This window comes from Hemicordylus capensis, chromosome 2 (genome assembly GCF_027244095.1).
Source record: "Hemicordylus capensis ecotype Gifberg chromosome 2, rHemCap1.1.pri, whole genome shotgun sequence".
In the NCBI taxonomy this organism is placed as follows: Eukaryota; Metazoa; Chordata; class Lepidosauria; order Squamata; family Cordylidae; genus Hemicordylus; species Hemicordylus capensis.
The window spans coordinates 49201672-49224880 of NC_069658.1; the positions used below are offsets into that span (position 1 = coordinate 49201672).

General features: G+C 43.2%; 1 protein-coding gene across 3 annotated transcripts; it reads left to right on the plus strand.

The window, feature by feature from the left end:
- The first annotated feature begins 3118 nt into the window (after positions 1-3118).
- On the plus strand, positions 3119-21531 carry ENC1 (ectodermal-neural cortex 1). 3 transcript variants are annotated; one of them, XM_053295149.1, is made up of 3 exons: positions 3119-3577; positions 10316-12117; positions 17857-21531. In XM_053295149.1, exons 1-2 carry the CDS (start codon positions 3170-3172, stop codon positions 12095-12097), a joined length of 2190 nt encoding a protein of 729 aa, XP_053151124.1. In that variant the 5' UTR covers positions 3119-3169; the 3' UTR covers positions 12098-12117; positions 17857-21531. The 3 variants fall into 3 exon arrangements, with proteins under 3 accessions (XP_053151124.1, XP_053151125.1, XP_053151126.1); XM_053295150.1 differs by lacking the exon at positions 3119-3577 and adding an exon at positions 4218-4350; XM_053295151.1 differs by lacking the exon at positions 3119-3577 and adding an exon at positions 5674-5800.
- Positions 21532-23209: the final 1678 nt, after the last annotated feature.

The window sequence follows — 23209 nt, forward strand, 5'->3', positions numbered from 1 at the left end:
TCTTGGCGAAGTTTAAATGGTTTACTTTCCTATAGAGCTATTTTTAAACACTAGGGTGAATTGCCACCTCTCTCCTGGCCTCAGGCTCAGATACCCAAGTTTGGAAATTAAAACTCTGACTCTTTAGGGAGGCAGAAAAGCATCAGCATAATTATCCTGGTGTTAAGTATTTTAGCAGTGTTAGTTGATAGTCTATTAAAAGGCAGCAGCCTTCTTGAAATGAGTTTGGTATTGCTCCAACTCAACCTGCAGGCTGTCATCTAGGTCTTTTCCCACAGGAGATCTCAGCCTCTTTTCTCTGAAAGGTTCAGCGGTGCTGTATTAAAGCTCTGGCTTGAGAGACAAGCTCCCATGTATGAATCCAGTAAGGAGCTGCAGCGGGGAGAGATTTAACTCCACCTCAATTTTAGCTGATGCTTGGTGCAATGAGCATTCTGCTGCTTTTAGTATAGTGCCAGGTCACATATAATCAAATGACAATTTGATTACCTTTGTCCAGTGCCTCCTTTACAGAGTTGTTTGTCTGGCATATGTGCTATAATATAGACAGATGCACATGTATGCAAATATGCTGCTTTCTCCTCATTCTTTAATGTATTCTTTTCTATCAGTTCCACAGCCATCGGTAGAAGTAATTGAATAATCCTGCTGTAGGAGTTTGCTTTCCATATCAGTTCTCTTCCCCACAATAGCTCATTGAGAAGTAAGTGTGCATTAGGATTACACACATTACAGCCTAGGAATTACCATACGTTAAAACTCAAAGGAAAGGGCAGTCAAAGAGCAGCATGTTTATTTCTGCAGAATAGCCCAGTCCAGCATGCAACGTAAAAGAGCCAGTTGCTTTGAATTCAAGCACTGTCAACCATTGGCTGAGAAACACATGGTGGGTGGGGGAAACTGCAGCAGAAGCAGCTGAGGAAAATCAGAGTGTGGTGCCATCCCTATTTTTGCAGCACTAGATGCTTCCCCAAAAGAAAACATTGTTTTTTATTTAAAAAAAGCAGAACCACAGCAAACTGAAGTAGAAAGAATCACTATTGGCTGCTTTGGGGTTTTTTTTTTAATGCCAATACGCCTCTGGCAAAGAAATACTCTTTTGCAAATTAAATAGGGTGGCATCCAGGGATGTAGCCACACTTGGGTGACTGGGTTCAAAGAACCTGGGCTGCTGCCTCTCAGGGGCTGCGCCTCGTGGCCCTGACACCCCCCCTGCGTCTGACGTCAGATGTGGGGGGGGGGCTGGTTTAGCTTCCGAGCGGAGCCCCGTTCGGGAGTTAAATGGCAGCGTGGCCAGGAGCAGATCTTCCCTGCTTTAAAAGCATGGAGAGCTGCTTCTGGCCACGTTCGCGCTGGCCCCAATCTAGCTCTCGAATGGGGATGCGCAGAACAGGGCTTCTCTCATACAGCTTTACAGGGGATATTGGATATCATTGGAAAAGAAGAAAGTGGGGTGAAGATGAAAAGCAGATGCTGCCAGTAGTGGGGCCAGACTAGCGGCGGCCCATGTCAAGCTGCCAGCGCGGCCCCACTCGCCTCACCCCCCACGTCTGACATCAGGCGCGGGGGTTAGCCATGCCATCTCCCTCTCTGGAGGGAGAGAAAGGGGAATAGATGCTTTCAGGCAACAAATGCTGCCTGAAAAGGATAGGCAAGGGCTTGCTTGGGGCTCTCGGTAGCCCGGTGTGTGTGTGTGTGTTCGTTTGGGGCACATCCCATGTGCGCGAGGTCATGCGCATGGGCCATCGGGTGGGGCTGGACCCAGAGGGGCCGCTGGGTGGGGCTGGACCCAGGCTGCCACTTGGCTGGCTCCATGCCTGGAAGGCTGCAAGTCTATGCACACTTTCCTATCAGCAAGTCTTACTGAATACCATGGGACTTACTTATGCCTAGGACTGTGCTTGGAAACCATTCTGGTGGGACATATCATTCCATATGGATAAGAAGCATCCTGTGCATTTCGTTATGCTCACTGTATCTCTTAAAATTGGTGTCTCTAGCCCTAGTCATGTTTAATGGACCTACAATCTGTGTACAGTTTACCCCCATTCAGTTCTGTGCACACATACAACCCGTTCCAGCGTTATCAAAACTGGGGATGCTACACTGACATTCAGCATCACAGGAAGAATCTCTCCAATGTTTGTTTCTGGAAACAAATGCTGCAACCATGCATGGTGTGTGTGTGTGTGGGGGGGGGCTTCTGAGCACATCACTGGGGCAGGGCTTGCAAATATGCTCTCCAAGACACTGTACAGGAGTACAGCACCCCCAAGTATGGATATCTGGAGGTGGCGGGGGGCAAGGGGCAGTTCCCCCCACATTGAGCCAGACCCACTGAATTCAGTGGGGCTTATGCACAGATAAGTGGACATAGGATTGCAGCCTTTTCCCTGCCTCACCCCCTGGAAAAAGTCCTGAGGACACCCATAATCCAGTAACAGTAATGTCTAAACACAGCCACTGTTATTCACATTATACTGAACTTATGTACAGTAGCACATGTCTTATCGGTAACCTACAAGTCAGGAGGTCTGCCACCAGGTTCACTGTTGATAAATGCATGTACAGTCATCATTCACACAAAAGTACATGTGTACACACACCTGCACGCTCAGGCAATGCAGTGTCTGCGTAGTACTTCTCCACCCAGAGATGCACCTAGGTAATTTTGGTGCCTGGAGAGGCCTTTGGATGCCCCCCCTCCCCTGCAAATTAAACATCATCATGCTCGGCTGGGTGACCACAAAACGGAGGCGGTGGGGGCGGGGGAGAGACTAAAGCGGATTTGGGGGCCCGCAGGGGCTGTGGAGGCCCTGGACTTGGCCCCAAAGTCCCGGCGTAAGAGCACCTCTCTTAAACTCCGCCGGAGCTATCCCTGAAAGAAACACACACTCGGCGGTGCCCTGAGATTTGGGCTGAATTTATTTGCTCAGCATGCAAGGCTGGCTCCTCTCTGCGGGAACTATCTTCTGGACGGTGGCCACAAGCCTGCAGGTTTCCCTCCGCGCTCGCCTCCCAGGCAGAGGGCGGCGCCTCCTGTTAGCTCCTGCCCCAGCCCCCGTTCCCCCACCTCCGCGCGGCCCCCTGCCTCGCCGTCGCCGGCCGGGAGCTTCTCGGCGGCTCAGGCAGCCTCTCCCGCCCCCTGCGTGTCACTCGCGCTTTGCGTATGTGGCCCTCCCCGCCAGCAGCAGCCCCATATACACTCTGCCTAGCGCCAACCGGGGCCAGAGGAGGCGCGGGAGGCGAGCACGCTGCAACTCCGCCTCCTTCTCCTGGCTGCCTCCCCGCCTCCGACTGCAGCAGGGAGAGCAGAGCCAAGCGCTGCCCCGGCAGTTCATACAAACCCGCTGAGGCGCTCGTCTGGGCAGGAGCGTGCGGCGGCGTCTCTTCGAAAGGGAGAAGCAGCTGCCCTCTCTTCTGCGGGAGCGACGGCGAGAGACGCCCGCTTTGCCGGTGCGCGGGGGAAGGAAGGCCCGGCTCGCGCTGCGTTTCTTCTTCCCGGCGCTTCCATGCCGTGAGCTGCCCTGTCCTAGGAGCTGGACGCGAGTGCCCCGGAGGAAGCGAAGCGCCGGCTGTAAGTTTTAAGCCTCTCTTCCCCGCCACCCCCACCTGTTGCAGCGTTAATTGGCTTGCTCGAGGGCTCGCTGTGTTCTCTGGCTGCAAGCCGGGTCAACGGGAGAGTGAAGGAGAAGGTTGCCATTGGCTTCCTGAGGATGGGTATTGCATCCCCTGCGCGGCATGCAGCCCGCCCGGTTCTGTGCCTCAGTGTTCGCTTCGAAGGAAGCCTAGCTGAATTAGTTCTGTGGGTCTTTCCGCTCAAGGATGGGGTTGCAGCTTTATCGGTGAAACCTGTTTTCAGGGCTACTAGAGCGGCGGAGCCGGTGCAGGGGAAATCAAGAAAAGGGTGCTTTTGAGCATGTGCAGAGTACACCTCAGAGTCCTATCCGCAACCGTGGGCCATAGAGTGTGATGGGTGGGAAAAGGCTTCCAGTTCCAAGCAGCTCTCATTTTGAAAGGAAGCTCTCTCTGTGCGTGATGCGCCTGGGTTTTGTCAGGAGAGGGCGACTGTTTCGGCAGCCCAAAAACGGTCGCTGTAGCTCCTGGCCAGGCACGTTTCTTCCTTTCCCTTCCCACAGGAAGAGGGTGCGCTGCCTCTGCTTCCGTCCTTCCCAGGGTTCTGGGTGGCTGTTTTCTCTTCACTTCAAAGCAAAGGGAAGGGGGAGGCAGCCGTTGACAGAGCTTTTGTGGGGACGCACATGGCTTCCTGCGCTCTCGGGCACCTGCGGAGCGAGGAAATGGACCAGGAGGTGGAAAAACGTCCCAAGTTGCACTCGTTTAAATTTCAGGGTAATGGGTCAAGAAGTATTATCAACGGCACCGCAGAATAAAACGTGATCCATTTTAAACGTGGGATAAAATTGCAGTCTCTCTATCCCTCCCCTTCAAAATACACTGAAAAGTTTGTAGATTGCATCGTCTAGCATTAGCACACCAAAATTCCAGAAACAAGCAAGATTCTGGCGTGTGTGTGTGCTGTAGTTTTATGAAGTTGAGATTATGCTATCCATTATGCTGTGATATTCTGAAATGAAGGGTCCTTCAAATGATAGAGACCCCAGTTAGTTTATCTTTTCAGTAGTGGTTGACTGCTACAGACTAGACTTGTTTAATTAGGGATAAATATTTAAAATGCCATACATAGGGTTATCCAAATAATAATCTTATGTACTAGCTTACGAAAGTGGACTGATCTGTTTTTGCAGCTTGTGTGTTTCTAGTGCATGACAGTCATAGTAAGAAAATATAATAGTGACTGATGCTTGCTTTAACCATTGAACATCTTGGTGACTATGACCATCTCTATGACTGTAGAAACCGACTAATTTTTACACTGGCCAGGAAATTTCTGTCAACCAACATTAGCTAAATAAACAGAATGGAATCTTTCCCTAATTGTTTGTGAGTACATGTGATAAGGAATGATGAACTGAATCAATATTTGCTTAGTAACGGAGTCTACCCTTCAAACAGCTCCTTTGAAGTTAAGGAGGTGGCTGAACACAGGAAGCAGATGAAGATTTTTGCTTTAGGGTGTGTGTTTTTCCTAATTTTATGGGGTATTAATGCTGCATATGGAAAATGCAAGGTAAGTCGGTGGATCATCTGCTTGGAACAAGGTGTGTGTAAATCATGTTTTTCAGACTTCATCCTGTGGCTGATAAGATCTGAAGCTCACAAATTTGATTGTGTGTGTGTGTGTGTGTGTGTGTGTATCTCCAAAGTAATTTTCAGAACAATGAGTGGAATTATTGAGTAGTCAGTAGGAAGATAACATTCCAAGAACATGTTTTATCTCTAATTATGCAAATTTCACTCATAATCTTTTCTTCACTCAATCACTTGGCCCAAACTCTCAGTTTTCACAGTTTGCTTGGAGGTATAAGCTCTCTTCAGGTGGTATGTAACTGTACACTGTATGTGGTTACAACACCCACAAGAGCACACTGGCAAGCCTTGTCTCTGCATCAGTGTGCTCCACAGCCTTGTCCACAAGTACAGTGTTTGTCTGCAGAGGCAGTTGTTCCCGAGTGAGGTCCTTCCCATGGATCAAGAACACAAGTGTTTGTCCCTGGTACAGCATTTGTCTTTGCAGACTCTGCGCTCATTGATTTGGAGGTGGGACTTGTTGGCATACTCGTGTGGATATTGTAACTCTGTAGAGTGTACATAGTTACATTGTTACATTATGCCTGAAGAGGGTTGTAGTGGAACCTCCAAGTTTAGAAGCAGTATGCCTGTGAGTACCATAGGTTGGGGACAAAGAACAGGGATAGACATTGCTATTTTGCCTTGCTTGTGCTCTTGCAGAGGTACCTGACAGACTGATGCTGGAAATGAAATGCTGGACTAGACCAGCCTTGGTTCGATCCAGCAAGGCATTTCTTCGCTTCTGAAAATAGCATGATTATTAAGAGCATGAGCCAAGGGTTGTATGGTTGCTACCTACTGAATTCCTAATTTTACCATCTTAACCCCTTGCCTTCTGAATGTTTTCTGGGGGAAATTGCCTGAAGGGTGTTGCTTAATCCTTTTTGCTCAATGTTTTAAATTACCTTTGCTGAAATGTTTGAGGTTTGCATAATTTGAAGCAACAAATGCAGGAACAAAGTATTTCAGTTGTCAGCTTGGATGGAATGCAGTCCAGCTTTGCTTGTGCTGTTGGCTTGTGGGGCACCCAAAATGTACAGAGAATCTAAAGCTCATATAAATGGGTGTGTTGTGTACATATAACTCCATCTCAGTGGAGCCCTGTTCAGTCATATAACAAACGTTTTTGATAACAGGGACTCTTATCATAGCCTTATGGGGATGAAAGGTTTTGGGATCATGTTTGGGATGAAATTTTATTGATGCAGATTGGAACTGAAATATTAAGGCGTAATAAATAATGTATATTCATATTAATATTGTATAAAGTAATAGTTTGGTTGATCTCAGAAGTATATGGAGAGTAAAAATTATGCCAGAATTATATCAGAAAAACTTGATGTAATACCCTGTCACAAGTGTGTGATTCATTTAAAGAACTTTCCTAAATCACAAAATGTTGGTATTATAATTATGTTTGGGGGAGTTGAGATCAGCATTGCTGGGTGATCTTGGGAAATTTACTTCAGTGTGCTCTTTCCCACTTCTGTTCCCTCTCTGCATGTGACCATTAGACTGCCAGTTGCTAATCACAGAAATCTAACTCTTAGGATGGTTTCTTATTTGTTTCATGCCTTTACTTTATATTCTCTGTATGTGATGTTTCCACACCTATGGGGCTTTGGGCTCTTAGGTAGTACATGACTTGCTGTAGGAGCACTTTAGCAAGTGTTTGCTCTTTGCATTTTGTAATTTATGCTGCTGCTAGTAATGTGTGTGTTTAATCTTCATACTTTCTCTTTCCTGCCAAAGAGTCCTCCTAAGAGGTTTTGATCTATAGTAAATTTTGAGAGCAGACAAATTTCTGCAGTAGTAAGTCCTAGATGATGTACATTTGTGTGTGTGTGTGTGTGTAGCAGTGTGTTAGGAGGATTGATTTCCTTCTAGATGTAGGGTTCACTTTGATTTCAGTGGGTTCAAACTTTGAGGCCATCTCTATCTGGAAGTGTTAACTCCTAAATATGAGTTTTGCTAGTCACAAAGAATATAGATATTTTAAACTGATGATTAATATACTCTCTAAAACCTTGAAAAGTAGTCTCACAGCATATACCAACCACAAGTTTTTCACCTATTGACTGTAATTGATGGAGTAATATTATCTAGTCTTCCTGTAGCAGGAGACTCCTTGGGGGGAAAGCATTTTGCAACAAGGTGAACTTTAACCTCTGCTATTGGCAAAGAAGCACCTTTTAACGTGGTTTCTCTTTATTTAGCAGGGGAAGAGTAACTGGTCCTATCCACCTCCAGCACAGTACCTCCAGTGACTGTTTGTGGTGTTTATCTTGTGTGTGTTTTTAAGAATGTGAGCCCTTTGGGGACAGGGAGCCATCTTATTTATTTATTATTTCTCTGTGTAAACCGCCCTGAGCCATTTTTTGAAGACTGGTATAGAAACTGAATAAATAAATAAATCCCAGCTACATGGCTGTGGCTCGCTCGGTTTAATGTTAATTGTTTGCCAGATAATTTCATTAGCTTGTAGTGGCTAATAACAAGTTTGCTCAGTACATGTAATCTGTTTTTTAAGATTATGGGACTGTTTTTCAAAATATGACCCAGAAAGGAAAATATGTTTACAGTATTGTGCATTTCCCTGTGAACTTTACTAAGCGACCAAAATGCCAGATAATAAAATGATTGTTTCATGTTTGACTGTCAAAGTATGTCTTGCATCTAGTGTTGGGTGAGGTATGCTTCTTAAACTGTTCATTGTTGGTGTCAATGTACAGATTTATCCTCTAAGTTAAAGCTGTGCTTCCCAAATCAGTGGGACTTAGTTTTGAGTAATCATTAGGGTTGGTTGTAATGTATTGAAAACCTCTGGTCTAAGAGAAGTTTCCACTTGTACTTAATAGAGCTCAATGCCTTTGCTGGGACTGTAACTCAGTGGTAGAGCATCTGCTTAGCATGCAGAATGCCCCAGGTTGAATCCCTGGCATCTGCAGGTAGAGCTGGGAATAAATCCTCTTAAAACCTTGTAGAAGTCGCTGCCAGTCAGTGTAGACAGTACTGAGCTAGATGGACCAATAATCTGACTCGGTTGTAAGGCAGCCTTCTATGACCCTATTTAACTGGAAGAGCTAGACTTATAACCCACAGTACCTTTCAAATACGGGAAACTTAGAAAGCTGCCTTTATACTCAGTTGTCTAGCTCATTGATGGATCAATGACTGAGTCACTGGTCCATCAAGATTCATATCATCTACCCTGACTGGCAGTGGCTCTCTCCCCACCCTGCCTAGAGATGCCAGGGATTGAACCTGGAACCTTCTGCATACAAAGCAGTTACCACTGAGCTTCGACCCCATCCCCATAACCTTCACCAGGCTGCTGAACATGTGTGGGGAAAATGGTTCTAAACTGAGTGTTTTTTCAGGTATCAGCAATATATTTGTGAGCAAATATATAGTGGAATAGGAAGGTGAATAAAATAGGTTTTCCTGGCTGGCCCTTACCTCCTTTTTAATTCCTTGTAGTGAAGTCTCACATCTCTTTTCTCCAAACAGAAGCTACGCTTTGTGTCTTTAAACAAACACAGTGAACATCCTGTGTTCTAAAACAGGCCAGTTCACCCTGAACTTCAAATTCCATATTTCTAGGGCCTGGTCAAGTGTCATATCTGACTCATCAGCCAGCAGCAGATTAATGAATAGCTCAGCGTCTTTCTTCAGGTTCTGTTGACTCGTTCCGGTTGGATGACAGGCTTAGTCTTGTGGGAAAGTTTCATGGAGGTCACGACAAATTATATCTTTCTGTCCTTCAACCTCCTGTACTCCTACCTGCAGCCTAGGCTGTTGAGACATAGGCTGTTTCTGTGGACTGCGGTAGTTTCTATGAAACCTGAATCAAAGCTAGTCTGACCTGTGCAGCAGGTAGACCCAACCCCACTGGTCTTGAAGCTCATTCCTGAGTGAGAGAGCTCTGTGCTGTGGTCAGCTGTAGCAGTGGCCCACACCTTCAGCTAAGCTGCTTCCTGTCCGAGCTCATAATGGCCTTCTTGTCCCCCAAGCCCTCCCATCCCTGCCTTCGAAAATGAGGCAAACTAATCTCACTTGAACCCAGAACTGATTTAAGGCCAGGGAGGCCACCGAGTGCCTGCCTATAGATTCATATTTCCACATCTTGCCACTTTATTTTGTCACCTTATCTTGCACCCTATCAGCTGCATTTAAATCCTGCTGTCCTCTGTAGTTAACCCAGAGGGTTTGTTCCTTGGGGAAGAATAAGAACCCTGTGTGGTTTCTGCCATTTACTTGAGATTAGTGGCAATTCCTCCCCCCCCTAAAAATTGGACTCCAATATTGGCATGTGTACTGTTGTTGGTTTTTTAAAAACTGTATATTCTGCTTTTACATGGGGTCCTCTGAGGTCTCCCATCCAGGTTACTGAACAGGCCTTACCTGCTTAGCTTCATCGAAGCTGCAGCATCTGTTGCTCCCAGACCATTTACTGTGCCCCTTAAGTTGCAGTGCTTCCTGTATTGGGATACTTACTGCTGAAGGCAGAAGCAAGTTGCTGTGAGGTAGAAACTGCCCATAACATTAGACCAAAAATTCAAGAAAAAACATGCTAGGAGTAATTATATCTGCTTTATCTTTATATATAATGTGTGTGTGGGAATTATCAAGATATCATCTTAATGAGGTTAATTTGTAGATACTTCTGTCTTACATTCCTGAAAGTAGTGTTTCCCCCTATGATTCAAAGCAAGAGAATGTTGCAGGAATGTTTTTTAAGAATGTATATCTATGCATATTTAGTGAATCAGGTGTTCTACCTCACGAAAATATGAGAAAATCAGGGCCAGGCCATCCCTCTTCCCATCCTGATTTACATTGCCACCTTTTAGTGCCATGAAAGTGGGAGATCTGGTTTGCTGAGATAAACCTGCTGTCTTGAGCAATAATTTTTAGAATTAGACGCTTAAGAAATCCATTAGAAAAACACAAATAGGTTTTGAATTCTTTACCCTCAGTTTCTGTTTCATATTGTTAAGTTTTGCATGCTGGGGAAAAATGTAGTTACTTTTAGTTGTTTAAAAAGTGTCTTGCGCTGCTCTCCTGAGACTTTTTAACTGTATCTTATTTCTATTATGTTTAGGTGTGGAAGAAAATGTCAGTCAGCATGCACGAGAATCGCAAGTCAAGAGCCAGCACTGGCTCCATAAACATATACTTATTCCACAAATCTTCATATGCTGATAGTGTCCTCACTCATCTCAACCTTCTGCGCCAACAACGTCTTTTTACAGATGTGCTTCTCCATGCTGGGAACAAGTCATTCCCTTGCCACAGAGCTGTCCTAGCTGCTTGCAGTCGTTATTTTGAAGCAATGTTCAGTGGAGGACTCAAAGAGAGTCAAGCCAGTGAAGTCAACTTCCATAACTCTATCCATCCAGAAGTCCTAGAACTTCTCTTGGACTATGCCTACTCCTCAAGGGTCATCATCAATGAAGAGAATGCAGAATCCCTTCTAGAGGCTGGTGACATGTTGGAGTTCCAAGATATTCGAGATGCATGTGCAGAGTTCTTAGAGAAGAATCTTCATCCCACTAACTGTCTTGGCATGCTGCTTCTATCAGATGCTCACCAGTGCACCAAACTTTATGAGCTGTCCTGGAGAATGTGCCTCAGCAACTTCCAGACTATCAGCAAAAGTGATGATTTTCTCCAGCTCCCAAAAGACATGGTTGTGCAGCTCCTGTCTAGTGAAGAATTGGAGACCGAAGATGAGCGGCTGGTATATGAGTCCGCCATGAACTGGGTTAACTGTGATCTGAATAAACGGCACTGTTACCTGCATGAACTGTTGCAGACTGTGAGACTAGCTCTTCTGCCAGCCATCTATCTGATGGAAAATGTTGCAACTGAGGAGCTGATCACCAAGCAGAGAAAGAGCAAAGAGATTGTAGAAGAAGCCATAAGGTGCAAGCTGAAGATCTTGCAGAATGATGGTGTGGTCACCAGTTTGTGTGCCAGACCTCGAAAAACTGGCCATGCCTTATTTCTTCTAGGAGGACAAACCTTTATGTGTGACAAGTTGTACTTGGTGGACCAAAAAGCAAAGGAGATCATTCCAAAAGCTGACATCCCAAGCCCAAGGAAAGAATTTAGTGCATGTGCTATTGGCTGCAAAGTCTATATCACTGGTGGCCGGGGGTCTGAAAACGGAGTTTCTAAAGATGTTTGGGTATATGATACTCTTCATGAAGAGTGGTCCAAGGCTGCTCCCATGCTAGTTGCTCGATTTGGCCATGGCTCTGCTGAACTCAGACACTGTCTGTATGTTGTAGGTGGGCACACAGCAGCCACTGGCTGTCTTCCAGCTTCTCCCTCAGTATCCTTAAAGCAAGTAGAACAGTATGACCCCGTGACCAACAAATGGACAATGGTTGCCCCACTTCGAGAAGGAGTCAGCAATGCTGCTGTAGTCAGTGCCAAGTTGAAGCTATTTGCCTTTGGCGGGACCAGTGTTAGCCATGATAAGCTACCCAAAGTTCAGTGTTACGACTTGTGTGAAAACAGATGGACAGTACCCGCTACCTGCCCCCAGCCCTGGCGATACACAGCTGCAGCTGTTCTGGGAAATCAGATTTTTATTATGGGTGGAGATACTGAATTCTCTGCATGCTCAGCTTATAAATTTAACAGTGAAACATACCAGTGGACTAAGGTGGGAGATGTGACTGCGAAGAGAATGAGCTGCCATGCAGTAGCATCTGGGAACAAGTTGTATGTGGTTGGAGGATATTTTGGTATCCAGAGATGCAAAACGCTAGATTGCTACGACCCCACACTAGATGTGTGGAACAGCATAACCACAGTGCCCTACTCGTTAATCCCCACTGCATTTGTGAGCACATGGAAGCATCTCCCTTCTTAACTGCATGTGTGGCCTATCAGGTGAGAAACCAACCGCACCTGCAGATACAAATGGCTAGTTTGCATTTGTATAGTGCATCTTACCTGTATGTCTCAGGAGAATATGTATTAACTACAGTGCTTTTTCAGAGAGGAAAGCAAAGTGAAAAGGGCTAGACTAGCGTGATTCAGCCAAAGCCGTATCATATGAAGAGGGAATTGGGAATAGAAATCCATTCTTCTAACCAATGCTTACTATGTTGCAGTGTAAGACTGGTCTACACAAGGCGCTTTGTTCAACAACAGTGAGTAGTCCTATTGCCCTGAGTTCTGCGTTTGTGTGGGCAATGTAAAGTGTGACCTGGCAATTACAGGTACAGCCCTTGGTGTTCATAGCAGTACTTTACCCCATTCCTACGATACAAGAGTTACTTCTGGATCTGTGCTTTCCTGCTTTGAATATTGTGTTTTTATACATGTTTGTGCCTGAGGGTAGTTGAGGCTGCTTGCACAGGGAACAAAATGTCTTGTGTAAATTAGTCCATAGACTTGTAAAATATATTGCTATTGTGACAGCTAGAGCAATGCTACAATTGGAATGATCTTGTAACAAACCCACACTAATTTATTTTTCCAAAAGTAGATGATCTAACTGTATAAGATCAGCATGTTCATATCATTACCTACTAGGACTCTGATTATAACTAAGTCTAAAATTGATAACAACACTTAAGAACATAAGAAAAGCCCTGCTGGATCAGGCCCAAGGCCCATCTAGTCCAGCATCCTGTTTCACACAGTGGTCCACCAGATGCCACTGGAAGCCACAGGCAGGAGTTGAGGGCATGCCCTCTCTCCTGCTGTTATTCCCCTGCAACTGGTACTCAGAGGCATCCTGCCTCTGAGGCTGGAGGTGGCCCACAGCCCTCTGACTAGCAGCCGTTGATAGAGCTCTCCTCCATGAATTATCCAAACCCCTCTTAAAAGCCATCCAGGTTGTTGGCTGTCACCACATCTTGTGGCAGAGAATTCCACAGTTGTGTGAAAAAGTACTTCCGTTTGTTGGTCCTAGATTTCCCGGCAATCAATTTCATGGGATGACCCCATCTAGTGTTATGGGAGAGGGAGAAGAATTCCTCTCTATCCACTTTCTCCACACCATGCATGATCTTATAGACCTCTATCATGTCTCCGAACAGTTGTCTTTTTTCTAAACTAAAAAAAAAATAGTTTTGTGCACTTAATTAAATGAAAATTAGTGGGACTAAATATATATGTTGTACAGTAAAAAGGATAGTTGACTTTGAAGTAATAAACAGGCAGTTTGCATAGACTATATCTTTTGAAGAGACCATGATCATTTAGAATAGAAAGCATGCCTAAATTATGTAGCTTGAATGTAGTGGATTTGGGACTTTTCATAACAGAAACAGATTTATTTATTTATTTAACACATTTATATACATATAAATGGATAGATAGATGCTTTCTGCTCAAGTGGGGTGGGGGAAAATAGCTTCGAAGTCTGATGGTGAATCATGCTGACCTTATGCTTATAAGAAGATATGCCATTTGGCTCAAGTAAGAACTTGGTCTGCAATTCAGAGCGTTCCAAAGCACATAAATTCTACTTTATAGTTTACTTCAGTGGCCTAAATTCACACCTGATGATGTGGGCAGGTGCAATACTAGTGACTTCACTGGAATGGCATCTGCTTGCAAGCAACTCTGAATTTGAACTAGTTCGTGCAGGTGGCTGTATAGGGTTTCTTCTTCTTCTTCTTCTTGCAAACATTTCCCCCCTCTGATGCCTTTTCATTTGAAATACCAATAAAACCTTTTGTAACCTTTTTTTTAGCAGTGGGGCAGCCACTGCTTTTACTTTGAACATACCTTCTTGTTCTTCCAAGCTTGAAAGATTTAAATTGCGGCTGCAATTCTAACTATACCTACTTGGAAGTCTGTGCTATTAAACCTTGTGGGACTTATTTCTGAGTTAATATGGTTAGGATCAAGGTGTGCAGCCTAGTCCTATGCATGTTTACTTGGAGGGAAGTCTCACATAGCACTATTATTTTTATTGCAACTAGTTAATTTGATAGAATACAGCTTTTTTAAAAAAAGGATTAAAAAACTCCAGAACCTTCAAATCACATTGACTAGCAGGGCCTTATTGCAGTGTAAGTGGTCCAAAGATTGCAGTTCGTGTTGCCTAAATAGGTACGTGTCCTGTAATTTCTTCTGGCATTTGGAAGCTGCATTATGGATCCATGAAGCCAATGTGGTTGTAAAGTCTCCTTGGTATAATTCTCTCTTTGTGAAGGTTAACGTTGGTGGCCAGATTAAAAGGAACTGGATAAGTGGCTCTTGCAATAAAAGTAGGACAATCTATTCTCTTTGCAACAGAGTAAATACCCAACAAGGAGGGTCATTAACAAATAGCTGTAAAATCTATTGCAAATTAGGCTCTTGAAGTGCAAGTACATCAGGCAATGTAGTTGGTGGTTGCAGCTTTTACTTCATTTTAAAATTTACTTAATATTTATATATCACTTATCTTGAACAATGAACAAAAAAACTCCTTCTCAAAACAGTTTATATAACAAGTGTTACTGTCCTTCCCTCCTCTTCACAATGTCATGCTAAATGCACTTGGGGGTAGCCCAGGGCTTGACAAATCCCAGGTGCCAGGGAGTCATGGCATCTAGAAATTTAACCACGCCTCCTAGACTAGGATATTCAGAGGAAGAGTTATTTAATAAGAATTTTATTGGTCTCAGGCAGCCCTATTTCTTTTCTAAGTAGTAAAGGGGATAAAGGGAATTCCATTTACCCTCCTGCTCCACAATGTCCCTCATGAAGTCCCTCAGTAATTTTGTCAAGTGTCCATTGTCTGGCTCATAAACTTTTTGGCTGGCTCCTGCATTCAAATAAAAGCTGCCAAGACCTGGGTTAGCCCCCCACCCCACCCCACCCCCCAGCAACCATGAAGAGGAGCTTTCCCATTCTATGAATGCATTTTCCTCTTTTACTACTGTACATATATCTGATATTCCTTCAGAAAGCTAGGAGTTCTTGACATGATGTTCCCTGTGGTCTTTCATTAAGACCACTACTTAGATCTCCTTGCATATCCTTAGCATTACCAGAACTATAGGATTTGGTGCTCCTAACCATTCATTTGGACCACAGTGGATCCTACTGAGTCTTAATCTATCTTTGATTCCAATTGAAACTTTAACTGAATAAATAGTCTAGAATTTAGGTTTCTGGGGAGGAGCAGTTCTGAGCTGGTTGTATAGAAAATAATTTTGCCCAGGGTTATGGCCGTAAAATCAGTTCTTGTTTAAAATAAAATAACCATCTGTAACGTTTCCATCATTCTTCTCCTGTGTTAGTTACTAATTCTTCCCTCTCTCACATCAGCAACAGTATTTACTCTACTCTATTTATAAATATTAAATATAATTTAGAATTTATATAGCACTTTGAAGTGTTTCCCATACATTGTCACAATAATTCATATATTAACACAGTAGCAGTCCTGTAAGATATGCCAATATTGCAGAGTGTGTGTAACACAATTGTGTGTAGCACTGAGGTTTTTAAAAGATATTTGATCTTTTGCAAGAACAGAGCTTGTTTCCATCCATTATTAGCAAACACTTTGATTTTGAGAACATCCTGTGTACCCTAGGCTGACATTTCCCCATAACTCTACAAATAAAACACAGGCTTCTTTGAGCCCAGTAGTGAAACAGCGGAGTATATCTTTTCACATCACACTATTTGTAGCCTAGTATTTCTGTGCTAATTAATGCAGTCATCTTAGTTGTCATGGATTCTTAGACTCAGAATTGTACTAAGAGAGATACAGACTGACATCCTGACTAACAAACTACTTGTGGAAGGACGCTGTGCTAGTGCAAAGCTTTACTGCAATAGCTGCTTGCCTTAAGTCTGGAATTTGCATCCCAGACTAGTGTTGCACTTCCATAACCAAGCTTGCACTTGTTCAACCTGTGGCACACTTCATTTGTGTTAAAGGGAAGTTCTGTGCAAGAGCGCTATAGTGCAGTTTCACAAATCCCTGTGTTCTCGTAGCACAGCTATGCAACTTTGCTCATACAGTTGCCTCACCAGTCTAGATGTCAGTCACTGATGCATTCTTTCAAGATTGCCCTGAATTGGTCTAATAAAAATAAAAATAAAATAAATGCATATTCTGTGTGAATTTACAGTGTTGCCCTTTCAAATTAATAAGGGCACAGAACAAATGGTGTTGCCGTGCTGTCCCCCCACCCCCCAAGCTGTGCCTTAGCTTCTGTAACGCGTTAAGATAACTGAATAGATGTGGCTATAGACTTCAGTCTCTGATGCTGCATGCTCATCCAGCTAGTAGACTTTTACTGGCTCCTGCTGCTCTGTCAGTGGGAGGGAGGGACAGAAAGGAAATTGCTTCTGATTGTGCTCTGTTTTCATGGTGCTGTGTGGCCCCAGCTTGACAGCAGTTGGGAAGATTTTAGTCGCCTTTCCCCTCCGACTTAGACTCTTGAGTAGGGTTCTCCACCGCTATATAGGGAAAAAAATATGGTTATAAATAACTATACATTATGACTGGAACCACTATATTGGCTTCAGTAGTTGAAGCAGAAGTTGCAAGGGGAAAAAGTGACACACCAGTCACAGGAATGTGTAGAAGACTCTAATCAACAAGAAACCTTTCAGAAATAACGAAGGGGGCCTGTATTTAATCTTTAAGACATCACAGGCTAGGTCTGTGGCATTATCTTGAATGAACCCTTCTGTTACTGAGGCATGGCTATGCTCTTTAATCTAAGGTTGAATTCAGCTTTCAGGAATAGACATGTACATTCAAATCAATTGCACCAGGTTAACTGGAGCAGTTTTCCAATTACACCAGCGGAAATCCCATCAAACTTTGCCTCATACATTCTGGCAGCACTATTAATTGCTACTTTAAAAATCAGCGTGGTGCCTAGTTTGAAAACTGGCTCTGAGCATAATGGAGTGAGAAGGTGGAGTATGGACGCCAAACCCTGGCATCCAAAGCCAATATTTTGCACTGAATAATCAACTTACAGAAAAGGCTTCAATGGGGAGGCACTGAAGCATACTATATTGTCACATGACAAAGGGCAGTGAAACAGAGTTCTGACATAATGAATAGCAGAAACGTTTTAAATAAGGGGATTAATATGTCTGCCATTCATATGCTGAATCAATTCTATTCAAGATTCTCCATGGTCAACAGAGGGCATTGGTTGGAGATTCTCTTCTCTGGCAGCCTGGCTTTCCCCCCCTTTTCCTTTTGCAAGTTTGATTTGGCACATGGCCAAAGTGGCTACCCTGCTACTTTTGCCAGGCAACAACTTTTTGTTTTGGAGTGAAACTGCATTTGATGGTCTTTCACTCTTATCTCTGCAGTGTTATCTGTTTGTATAACATTAGAGGAGACCTTTGATGCTGAATCAGTCTATTCTATTGAAGCACTGGCTTCTTTTTCCCTTAAAGAACTTTTATTAAGGTGAAATGTATGCTATGAATACTGTCAGAATAAGGAATGATTAATTGAAGTGGCAGATTCTGACTTTAAATAAGCAGGGTGGTGATGGTGGTTAGCTAATTATCTTAAGTATTGTACAGTTCCCTAAAAAGGCGGCATCATTTTCTGTAACCTATAGTTAGGTCAAAATAATATCATTAGGCATATTGTTTTTCAAAAGTACTTTAATCCTTTTTCTTCCTTTATTTCCTTAGTTTGTTCTATTATTTGATGAAGAAATGTTGGACCTTCAACCAACTCTGGAGGAGTGGCTTTCATGAAGAAAAACTAATTTTATTTTGAAGAAAATATTCTGCACCTTCTGAATTCTTAAGCTGGAAATGAAGGAATGGGAGGGGAAGACTGTCTCCAGTATATCAGCACATGGTTTAACTATGAATGAATGAACCTATGATCTGGTCCCTGTGTTAGTAATTGTGGATTAATGTCAAGTTTAATCAGCCCTTCAAAGTAGGGGGCGGCGGGGTGCGGGGGAAAGCTGAACTTTTCATAGCAGCACAACCCTCAATTTTCATGGACTCTGCTGTTGGTGTGCAAAATTTGAAATGGTTGTCACCTCTCTTTGTGACAGCTTGAAGTGTCAGCAGCAGCTGCAGAGGAAGTGGGCCATGTCTGGAGCAGCAAGATGTCTTTGTGAATGAAGATGCAGCTGTATCCCTGCTCTGGGAATGAGCTTGTTTTCCTAGGCAGTGCCTGGAGCATCAGTTTAGATGGTTGTTGCTGTGGCTAGTGACCTCCTTGCTACGGAGAAACAGCACAACTTTTTTTTTTTTAAGGCTTTTGCAACATGTGTGGGTGAAGGGACAGAACTCTTTTCTTCCCACCCCCCACACACATTTTGATTTCCTCTTGTATTTATTAATTACTACCAGTGTCCTGCTCCTAAGTTGTTACTTGTTGTAGATATAGCTATTTATTGTTCAGTGCTTGCATGCTGAAACAAAGCCTACAGTTGTCTTCAAGTTAGAAGGGCTTATGTGATTCGTATGTTTTGCACATTCTTTGGTCTCCGGCTTGTTCTGCTGTACAAGAAAAAGGCTGAATAATATTGAAGGAGGGATTGGTACAAGGTGGGGGTCAGAAATTGAAGGATTACAAAGCAGGATCTCAAATTACACACTCTCTCTCTCTCTCTCTCTCTCTCTCTCTCTCTCTCTCTCTCTCTCTCTCTCTCGGAAGAAGCCATGGAGGTCACTTTCTCAGGCCAGTGACTTCGCAGCTTACATGTGGTGTGGTTCGCTGATAGTATCCCTGTTAATGCATTATTTGCCTAGTCATGCCTTCTTGAATGAACTCATCTGGAAACAGCCACAATTGCGTTAAAGCTTTCTTTTTGTGCAGCTTCATCACTACTGGGAAGAGGGGAAACCCTGCAGAATTTCTGTATACAAAGGCCTATTCATAGCATTAGCCAATTTTTGTTGGCTTTTTGTTTTGTTTTATTTATTTAATTTATTTTTAGGAGATGGGATGTTTTACCATTGCCACATTGATCTGACCAAGGAAATTAGACTGGCCTGATATTAATGTACACTGTACCCTACAGCAGCATAATCTAAAGTCCAGTGTAATTGTTAGGATGTCAAAGGAGAAAAGTTGCAATGTCCTCAAACACTTGTATTATTTTGCATTAATCAGCAGTTAGACCTTGAAAAACTTAGTACCTGGAAATGTTACAAAAGATCCTGGTCAAATAGATTTTTTAAAAAATGCCCCCACCCCAAGCTAAGGCTTTTAGTTTACTCAGCTTTCAAACCTGACCCTACCCTTCTAGTTTTTCACATACGGCGTCTTTGCCAAATTTCTAGTTCTAAAGACACTATTGTGTTGTGTTTTCATAAGAATTGGTACAGCCCAAGCAACATAAAGCTGCCAGTCTTCCATTGTGGTTGGTTGTCTTATCTTAATGTTGTATAAACAGAAATTCTTTGAAATGCATGCATGCATGCCTAAAATAAGTTTATGATGGTAATGCCTGCCTACATGATGATACTGATGCTGATGTAGTTTAAATTCTTTGACAGTTCTTACCATATGAAAAACATTTACAATGTTCAGTTGTAGGAATTTTCTTATGCTACCCTAGGCTAATATTCCAGCCTCTCAGTATATTTATTTATTTCTTATGTATGATCTTATATAAGAAATGAATGGGTGTGCCATTTCGCAAATAGTGAGCTGTGCTTCTCAACAGGGTTAGCCAAAAGGTTTTTGAAAATTACTGCTGTAGTTCAGCGTTTCCTCAACTCTGTACTGTTCTGATCTGCATGGTTTTGACCAACTCTCACATTTTCTTAGGTTAGAGTCGTAACAAGGGAGACTACTTGTTCAGTGGGGAGGGGCTGTAGCTCAGTCGTAGAGCACATGCTTTGCTTGCAGAAGGTTCCAGGTTCAAGCCAAGATACCTGTAGATACAGCCAAGAAAGATCCATGTCTGAGACCCCGGAGAGCTGCCGCCGCCAGTCCACTGTACTGACTTAGATAGACTAATCGGGTATTGGACCGTTTCATATGCTAGAGAAGCTTCCAAATTAAGATTCCTTCTGCACTCTTATACAAATGTACTAAGTGCTAGGGGTGAGGGGAAAGAGGAAGGATTGCTAGGGTTGTGCATGTCCATGTCACTGAGCCATTTGTCAGTCAATACATTACGACTAATGGCCCCATGTACTTAGTACAGCTGCACTGAAATGCAGGAGTGAAGATGTTGTTTGCTCTTGGTTGCCGCTCTGGAGGAGGCCCTGGGCATTTTCCACTGTTGGCTGCATTGTGTCTGTCCTGTAAGGACAAAGATCAGAATCATTGCTGAAGTTGACTGTGAAATTCACTCTGCGTAAGCAACAGTATAAAATGACAATAGACTTAAAAAAAATTGAGGTGGGGGGAGGGAACCCAGCCACTTTCTTCTAGTAATAGCTTGTTTTTAAAACTGGGGAAAGCCTTTAGACTTTTAATTTTACAACCACCACCAATACATTTTAGCATAAAGTCTAATGGTACAAATCATTTATGCAAAAGTTCTCCCTTAGTTGCATTAGGGTTGGGGTCTCTAATTTTGCATGCAAATTAAGTAACTGTGTAAAGCACTGATGAACTATGAATGTTTTGCATTCACTTAGCACAGGCATGAATGACTCAAGGTATTTGAGTAAAGGGTCAAAAATCCTTTGTTTTCTTTGTTGAGAGAAGTGACAGAATTCTGTCTGCAAGAGCTCTCTACATAGCTGTTTAGCTTATGACACAAATCTGTTTTGTAATACCAGCCAATTTCCTAAAGCGTCTGAAGTTTCTGCAGTTGTATTTCAAAGCAGTGGTTTGCTTTCAAGTCCTTCGATTTAATTCCCCAGTATAGGCCGAAGGAAACTGAAAATCAGGGTAGGCCTCTAGTGCTGCAGGCGAATATTTTGGACTCCCGTTCTTTGAATTGACGTGGGAATTCTGGCTTACTCCTTGGCCATTCCAGTCCGAAAAACAGCTCACACTTCCAAGACAATGGCAATTCACACAAGAGTGCACACAAAACCCTTGGCATAAGACGAAAAAGTTCTTCGTATTTTGTGGGCTGGTTGCTGTAGAAACGTACAACAAAGGACAGCCTACCCCTTCTGGTATAATTGTGTAGCCCCTTTTCTCTTGGCTTGACACCTGTCTGAATAAGAGTGATTAGAGCTGAATAGTGTCCCTTGTCTGACAATTGAAGATGCGGTTCACGTACAAAAAAAGGAAAACCGTACAAGTGAAGAAGTAAAATATCTATGTTGTGTCTCTTTGTTTGCTACTACATTTTGAGGTTTTGTAAAACTGCATTTTTTTCACAATGTGAAACTGAAGGTCAATAAATTATTAGAGATTTTCTCTTCAATGAACAAGCTCTTTTGAGGTTTTATTTTGCTTGCAAAATGTTTGGATCCATTTATAACTCGTGTTGTCTTAATAAAAAGGGTATCTCCAAGAAGGAGTTTACTGATTTGTTTTAAATGTCTGCTTCAGTTACACTTGGAATGCTCCCCTCTGTTCCGTCCTGTCACTCTTACTATGAACTAGCTCTGAAAGTTCAACAGCTAAAATGACAGGAGCTTTAAGACAGCTCTGTGAACAGGAAATTCAAGGGCTTATAATCCCCCTCCCCCCACCCGCCCTTGAAGCATGGCTCAGTGACTGATATTATTTCGGAAGCAAATTATGCAAGTGAAATCCTGCAGAATTCTTCCTGGGGGCGGTGTGGGTGGGAGGGAGGGAAAATACTGATTTGTATAAAACATCATTTGGGTTGCCTACTATATATCCTACTTTTTAGTGTGTTTTTAAATAATGTTGAGTCTCCTATTTCCATAGCACATATGTAGCTCTTGGAGATAAGTGAGTATCTCCTTGTGTGTATGGGAGATATGAAAACAACCAAATCACACTAGACTTCTTAAATAATTGTATACTCTAGTCTATGGCCATAATAAAGATTGGATTGGATTTAATAATTTTATTTATTATTATAATAATCAGTTGATTATTTATTGCTTAAAATTCATTGGAAAGGTTCAGGACAAACACTTGAACTGATATAACGTCTTATACGAGGACTTTCACCACCCCAGTCCATCTGGGTTTTGAACTGTTGAAGTCCCTGAGGGCCTCATATAGACTCAACAGAAGTCTTGTATGCCTTATATATACTAAATGTCTGTATTCTGTTCAGACGGAACTCTGTAGCAGAGGTGGAAATGCTTCTAGTTCCTCATACCTCTCATCCTAGAAAAGCCCTAAAAGAGGCAGTACACAACACTGTTACTACTTGGGTTCACTCTGCCCTGTATTCATGTCCTGAATGTAGTTTTAACAAGAAGTTCTAGTAAGAACTAATCTGCCTACTTTCCTTTCACTATCCCCACAACTGGACTAAATTTGGTCCAAGTTGGTTAGGTAGTTCACAAGTTAGCTTGCTTGCACCTCAAACGTTCACATGTTGGCCATCTTTTGTTGGGGTGGATGACATCACAAACTATGCTGTCCAGGTGTCCCGGAAGCTCTACCCAGTTTGGTTCATATTGGTGCAGACATTGCAAAGTTGATAGGGGGGCGCGCGCGCACACACACACACACACACACAGCTAAAAAGCAGAATTTCTAAAATTCTGCATTTGGTACATGCACAGTTTGCAGTGGCTTTCAGTTCATTTGTCTCTTTCTCATTGTGCCGATAGCAAGCATTTGTGCATTGATTAAAATGCTGCAGAAAGCAATTCTGATGGCAAGCATACATAACATGCTGCCAGATCTAAAAAAGCAAGCTTGGTGTGTTATCAGTATACACAAGTACATTAGCAGTTTGGGAAGACATTAACTAGGCAGTATGATGCCAGGCAGTGGTCAATAGATGAATCCGGAATCCCTAGAGGCCAGGCCCAGCCACCTTGCTCTCGGGCACACGGGGGTGGGGGCTTATTGGTCTTATCTTTGCTGCACAGCCTGATGGCTGGAGGGGGTACTTTTGCTCATCAACCAGCTGGGCGAGGTATCTCAGTAGGAGTGTGGCTGGGCCTAAGTAACTAT

Bases quoted from the DNA above. Each gene is read 5' to 3' on its own strand.
- ENC1 (XM_053295149.1), top strand. From the start codon at position 3,170: ATGTGGCCCTCCCCGCCAGCAGCAGCCCCATATACACTCTGCCTAGCG. The intron at 3,578-10,315 runs GTAAGTTTTAAG...TATTATGTTTAG, and splicing joins GAGGAAGCGAAGCGCCGGCT to GTGTGGAAGAAAATGTCAGT.